Source organism: Leptonychotes weddellii, unplaced genomic scaffold (assembly GCF_054177405.1).
Source record: "Leptonychotes weddellii isolate Sample4059 unplaced genomic scaffold, ASM5417740v2 HiC_scaffold_10105, whole genome shotgun sequence".
In the NCBI taxonomy this organism is placed as follows: Eukaryota; Metazoa; Chordata; class Mammalia; order Carnivora; family Phocidae; genus Leptonychotes; species Leptonychotes weddellii.
This window is the reverse complement of record NW_027677465.1, coordinates 775-7659: the sequence shown is the minus strand read 5'-3', so window position 1 is coordinate 7659 and position 6885 is coordinate 775. Positions and strand designations below refer to the sequence as shown.

Below are 6885 nucleotides of genomic sequence, written 5' to 3'. Positions count from 1 at the left end.
AATAAGAATCTCACTGCCCCAAATGGTGAAGGATATAAAACATTGTGGAAAACCTCCCTTTTTAAGTCAACTCTTTCTGCAAAGCAGTGTGTTTCTGTAAGCAAAAGCTCCAATCAAATATTCAAACATACATATTTGTGGACAGACCATTTGGAAAATCTGGAAAGTTACCTAGTCCATGCTGAAAATAATGATTTGAACCATTTTGAAGATAGGATTGGCTTGACCTTTCAGTCAAATATTTCTGATAATCAGAGATTTAGAAATGAAGAACGAAGTGCTAAGTCAGATCCGTATGAGAGGTGCTTCACTGAGGAGTCAACCCTACAGAATTACCAGAGCCTTTTCAATGGAGACAGAATTGCTCAATGCAGTGAATCTGAGAAAACATTTAACCAGGGTTCCAATGTTCATAGATGTGTGAGGACTTGGTTTCCAGAGAACCATTATGAATGTCATAAATGTGGGGAAGGCTTTAATCAAAGCTCTAACCTTACTATACATAAGAGCCTCCCTTTGGGAGATAATCCTCATAAATATAATAAATGTGGGAAAGCTCTTAAGCAGTCCTCCAGTATTGGTGATCATCAGACAATTCATGAGGGAAAAAACCCATTCAGATGCAATAAACCAGGGACCATGTTTAGTCAGTCATCAAGGCTAAATATAAATAAGATAATCCCTGGGGGAGAGAAAACTTCCATTTTGAAGGAATGTGGCAAATCCGTTGACTGCCACTCAACACCATCTCAACATCAGCAAATGCATACTGGAGAGAAAATATACAAATGGGAAGAATGTGATAAAACCATGAAGGACTGTTCATCAATAAATGGACATAGGCAAATCCATACTGGAGAGAAACTTTACAAATGTCAAGAATGCGGCAAAGCCTTTAAGTGGCCCTCAAAACTTATTCGACATCACAGAATCCATACTGGAGAGAAATCTTACAAATGTCAAGATTCTGGAAAGGCCTTTAACCAGCAGTCACACCTCACTCAACATCACAGATTTCATACTGGAGAGAAACCTTACAAATGTAAAGAATGTGCCAAAGCCTTTAAATCCTGCTCAACCCTGACTGAACATCACCGAATGCATAATGGAGAGAAACCTTATAAATGTAAAGAATGTGGAAAGACCTTTAACAAGCACTCAGTCCTTACTTATCATCACAGAATTCATACAGGAGAGAAACCTTACAAATGTCAAGTATGTGGCAAGGCCTTTAATTGGCCCTCGAACTTTAGTGAACATCACAGAATTCATAGTGGAGAGAAACCTTACAAATGTCAAGAGTGTGGAAAGGCCTTTAACCGGCACTCACACCTCACTCGACATCACAGACTTCATACTGCAGAGAAAACTTACAAATGTAAAGAATGTTCCAAAGCCTTTAAATCATGTTCAACCCTGACTGAACATCTCCAAATGCATACTGGAGAGAAACTTTACAAATGTCAAGAATGTGGAAAGATCTTTAACAGACTCTCAACCCTTACTCAGCATCACAGAATTCATACAGGAGAGAAACCTTACAAATGTCAAGAGTGTGGAAAGGCCTTTAACCAGCACTCACACCTCACTCGACATCACAGACTTCATACTGCAGAGAAAACTTACAAATGTAAAGAATGTTCCAAAGCCTTTAAATCATGCTCAACCCTGACCAAACATCTCCGAATGCATACTGGAGAGAAACTTTACAAATGTCAAGAATGTGGAAAGCCCTTTAACAGACTCTCAACCCTTACTAAGCATCACAGAATTCATACAGGAGAGAAACCTTACCAATGTCAAGAATGTGGCAAGGCCTTTAAGTGGCCCTCAAAACTTATTCGACATCACAGAATTCATACTGGAGAGAAACCTTACCAATGTCAAGAATGTGGTAAGGCCTTTAAGTGGCCCTCAAGACTTACTCGACATCACAGAATTCATACTGGAGAAAAACCTTACAAATGTCAAGAATGTGGCAAAGCTTTTAAGTGGCCCTCAAACCTTACTGGACATCAGAGAATTCATACTGGAGAGAAACCTTACAAATGTCAAGAATGTGGAAAGGCCTTCAGCAGGCAGTCATACCTCACTCAACATCACAGATTTCATACTGGAGAGAAACCTTACAAATGTCCAGAATGTGCCAAAGCCTTTACATCATGCTCAAACCTGACTAAACATCACCGAATGCATACTGGAAAGAAACCTTACAAATGTCAAGAATGTGGCAAGGCATTTAATTGGCCCTTGGACCTTACTCAACATCACAGAATTCATACTGGAGAGAAACCTTACAAATGTCAAGATTGTGGAAAGGCCTTCAGCAGGCACTCATACCTCACTCAACATCACAGATTTCATTCTGGAGAGAAACCTTAGAAATGTCCAGAATGTGGCAAGGCCTTTTACAGGCACTCAGTCCTTATTAAACATCATAAAATTCATACTAGATAGAAACCTTACCAATGTAAAGAATGTGAGAAAATGGTTAAGGAGTGCTCACTCCTTACTACACATCAGAGAATTCATATTGGACAATAACCTTAGAAATATAACAGATGTGGCAAGGCCATTGACCAGCATGCACACCTTACTAAACATAGAATTCATACTGGAAAGAAAGCTGACAAATGAATAGAATGTGCCAAAGCCTTTAGCAGGCAAACAACCCTTACTGGACATCACAGAATTCATACTGGAGAGAAACCTACAAATGTAAGGAATGTGAGAAAACACTTAATGACTGCTCTCTCCTTACTCCATATCAGAGATTTCATATAGGAGAGTAACTATACAAATATTAAAGAATGTGTCCAACCTCTTACTGGATCTCCCAACGTACTTAACATCATAGTTATCATATAGGAGCAAAACTGTAAAATGTAAAGAAAATGGACAAGCCTTTTCTGGAATTCAAACCTTACTCAATATCACAAAATGCATCCTAGACTCAATCCATTGGAACATACGGAATGTGGAAAGACCTTCATTTTAATATACACTGGAGTATACACCAGAGAGTGCATTAAAAATAGTAAATTGAAAGAAACCAATGTTTAGAAAATTACTTAATTGAACATCAAATACCAATAAATGTCACAGAAATCAAGTAAAAGGAATGCATTAGTCACTCTATTCAGACATTACTCTGTATGAAAATAGTTCTAAGGAATAATCACACTTAAACATTTAGAAAATGTGTATGCTATTGTATTTCAACAGATTTAGTGGATGGACTTTTACATATGTATAATTAATATGTGTTTTTTATTTTTTCATCAACCCTATTCGAGATTTGTGACTAACAATATTAATGTATTTTACTCTGAAATCACTTCAGAAAATTCTTTTATTCCATTGGGTGTGTACGGCCATGTGGCTGATCATTGGTACCTCAAAGATATTAGATGCCCTGCTACATTAGGTGGGACTCATGCATCCCTAATTTTCCATGGAAGATGAAGGACAGGATAATACACATACGAAGTATATCTCAATGGAGAGGCTGCTTACGGTTATAACATTGACATAAGATACCATGAAATAGGTGTTCAGAGCACATGCTTCTCCATATATTAAAACTAAAGAACTTCCTCAATATTAGAAATACACGGTTTTACTAATTGTTCTTTAAGGAAAACGAGGTGTCAGTCCAGTAAACTACCAATGTATATTCATAAGTGCAATCGTTAGAGAGTATGAGTTGATGTGGTTGAAGTGAAGAAATCCTGACAGATAACCGAAAGAGGATAGTTGACTCTTCCCTACAAGGCCATACTGTTGTATATACACATTTCTTTTTTTTTTTTTTTTTTTTTTTTTTTATATATACACATTTCTTAAGAATTTACCTCAGTCATGATATTTTTGGAATTAAGTACTCCCACATCCTTCTAACAGCACTCATGCTTTTTCACGTGTGTATTCTGTATTTTAAATGGTGATAATAGAGTGGATTTGAAATGCATAACTTAGTCCATGTGTGAGATTAATATATTTTCATTAAGAAAATATACTGGTTTTTAACATATTGACATGGATGTGTGATGGATGACGTGTTATCCTACCTCCAGTGTTAACCTGTCTCATTGAGGGTTGTAGGTGGCGGATGGAATCAATCACCTGTTTGGTAATGGAGTAGAATAATATACCTAGGAATCCATTTCCTCGGTGGTCTGAAGGTTTAAATGATGGGTGATTATTTTTCCCCTAGTCTATTATATGATTTTCTCCTCTTTGTGAATACTATGATATTATTATGGGTACATTACAGAGGTATGTAACATAAGAGGTGTTGTTGATGTTTTAGCTCACATACTCCATGATAGTGTTCTTTGGCATCCACTTTGTGTAGGCAATAGTTTTGCAGGGGCCTTGCACTGACAGGAACTCTTCTCACCAGCACATTCCCTGGACAACACGCTGCAGAGTCACAAGTTAATGGAACTTCTGGTATCACATCTGCAATCCGTCCTTGTGAGCCACCATCTCTCCTTTCTCCCAATGCTTTCCCTCCGTGTCCCTTAGAGAAGACTCCCACAGAACTTCCCTAAACCTGTTTTAGCTGGAATGGCATATTCTGGACTTAGCCTTGGGACTCTAAAGCATTGCACCATGGCCCCAAATTAAAGTATGTGCCCCTCTTTATGCATTGAATTGTTTCGATGTGTCTATGAAGTTCACATGTGCATATGACCATGCTACATGTGTAATAGATACCCCATAAGAAAGAGAAATCTATCCCAATAGGAGTGATATGGTAGCCCAGGTAAGAGAGAGAAAATATTTAAGATGAAGAATTAGCATGTGGAGGAGGACAACTGTCCCTAGTTGCCCAACTGACACCCTGGATATAGAAAAATAACTTCTCCTTGTTTTATTTCCTAGTTCTCTCCAGATCTCCAGTTGTATTTTTCCTCATTTTTGTTTCCAGCTACATAGGCACCACAACCATTCTTTTTTGCCTGTGTTGTGGAGAGAGTGTCCTCAATAAACGCTTCATTGAGACTAGAGAGATGGAAGGTCAATGGGTATTAATTCAGACATTTAGCACGGGGATGTGGGATGTGAGTCGAAGTAAAATTTGATGAAGGCACCATCCTTAGAAAGATAAGACCTATTAATAGGAAATGTAAAGAAGTCTTTCCAATGTGGGGAGGGACCCAGAGGGGGCTCCCTTTAGTCACTGCGAAGGCACAGACAGCTCTTGGTGATGTTATCTAATAAATACATGTAATGCGGAAAAGGAATTGGCAAATGTGGGTTTCTCAGGAGTAGGGAAGTCCTGCTTTATCTTGATGATTTGATTGATCTCCTGTGTCTTACTGAGGACTAATGCTGTTGGATGTCAATGATTACTGTATTTTCCCAGGCCTAGATCAGTGACAAGGGATGGCGGAGGGTATTGGATGATGCAATCATTTGGGCATAGTTTTAAAATGTCACATGGTAGAGTAGCTGTTGGAGATGAAGAAGCCTTCTGGACAGTGGAACAGGCAGGCTCAGCAAGGCATGTGCTGTGGTTGAACCCGAGCACTTGTTTCCCAGGTAGATAACCCCAGTCAAGGTAAGAGCCACTGTAGTTGGGTGACCTTTCAGGGAAGCTGCTTCACTGCTGTGTGGAACCTTCCTCCCTTTCCTCAGCACCATGATGAGTATAGTTCCATGCTCTGGCTCTTTGCATGGCAAGGATTTGTTAAAGGGGCAGTTCAACAGTGAGAGTGAGACTTTTTCTTCAAACAGTCCAGCTAAAGTGTTCATTGACTCCTCAATGAATAAAGATATATATATATATATATAGAAGGGAATATTTATCACCCTAAAAGGAATGACATCTTGCCGTTTGCCACAACGTGGATGGAGCTAGAGAGTATTCTGCCAAGTGAAATAAGTCCGAGAAAAACAAGTATCGTATGATTTCACTCGTATTTGTAATTCAAAAAAGAAAACAAGTGAGCAACGGGAAAGAACAAAGAAATGGAGAAGCAAACCAAGAAACAGACTCTTAACTTTAGAGAACAACCTGATGGATGCCAGAGTGGATGTGAGTAGATGGATGCATTAAGTAAGTGTTGGGGATTAAGGACTGCCCCTGTGATGACCACAGACTGTTACATGGAATTGTACAATCACTATTGTATACCTAAAATATTACTTTGTATGTTAACTAAGTAGAATGGTAAGATAAAAACTTTAAAAAGTATTTTGTCTTTTACAGATTTAAGAAACTTTTTGTTTTAGATCACCTGACTTGCAGCACTTGCACAAAATATACCTTTGCAAACAAATGGAAATATTTATGTTTTCTCCCTTCCTGACTCCCCCCAAATTCAGAAACTCTCAATGACTATTCTTTTTTTTTTAAAGATTTTATTTACTTATTCATGAGAGAGAGAGGCAGAGGGAGAAGCAGACTTCCCACAGAGCGGGGAGCCCGATGCGGGACTCGATCCCAGGACTCCGGGATCATGACCTGAGCCGAAGGCAGACGCTTAACCATCTGAGCCACCCAGGCGCCCTCAATGACTATTCTTAATTTTTATGTCATCAGAGGTTTTAGCTATGATTGAATGTGCTAATTAAAGTGGTCTTGCTCTTTCAGGTGTCACCCTGGAGATGGTGGATTGTTTTTTGTGCCTTGGTTTTCTCTGGAGTTAGCCTGACTAAATTGAAAGTGCTCAGCATGCTAAGGGGCTGATTCTTCTATGTTTCCCCTGATGCAGCACCTAAATTATTTGTATCACGAGTGGGAATCCCTGTGGGATGGTTGCTGGGTGCTGAAGTTGTCTCTGCCACCCTCTAGTGAGAGGAGCTAATGTCCTTTTTGTCCTTGGATTCATTCAGAATCTCATTTACAGAATGCAACAAGCATTTAAATGGGCC

The 6885-nt window shown here is 39.0% G+C and overlaps 1 protein-coding gene across 1 annotated transcript; it reads left to right on the top strand.

The window, feature by feature from the left end:
* The first annotated feature begins 6 nt into the window (after nucleotides 1-6).
* LOC145718018 (uncharacterized) lies at nucleotides 7-3796 on the top strand. Its single transcript, XM_081809456.1, has one exon. It carries the CDS (start codon nucleotides 640-642, stop codon nucleotides 2380-2382), a length of 1743 nt encoding a protein of 580 aa, XP_081665582.1. The 5' UTR covers nucleotides 7-639; the 3' UTR covers nucleotides 2383-3796.
* The last annotated feature ends 3089 nt before the right edge of the window (nucleotides 3797-6885 follow it).

Coding starts and splice junctions, on each gene's coding strand:
- LOC145718018 (XM_081809456.1), top strand. CDS start 640: ATGTTTAGTCAGTCATCAAGGCTAAATATAAATAAGATAATCCCTGGG.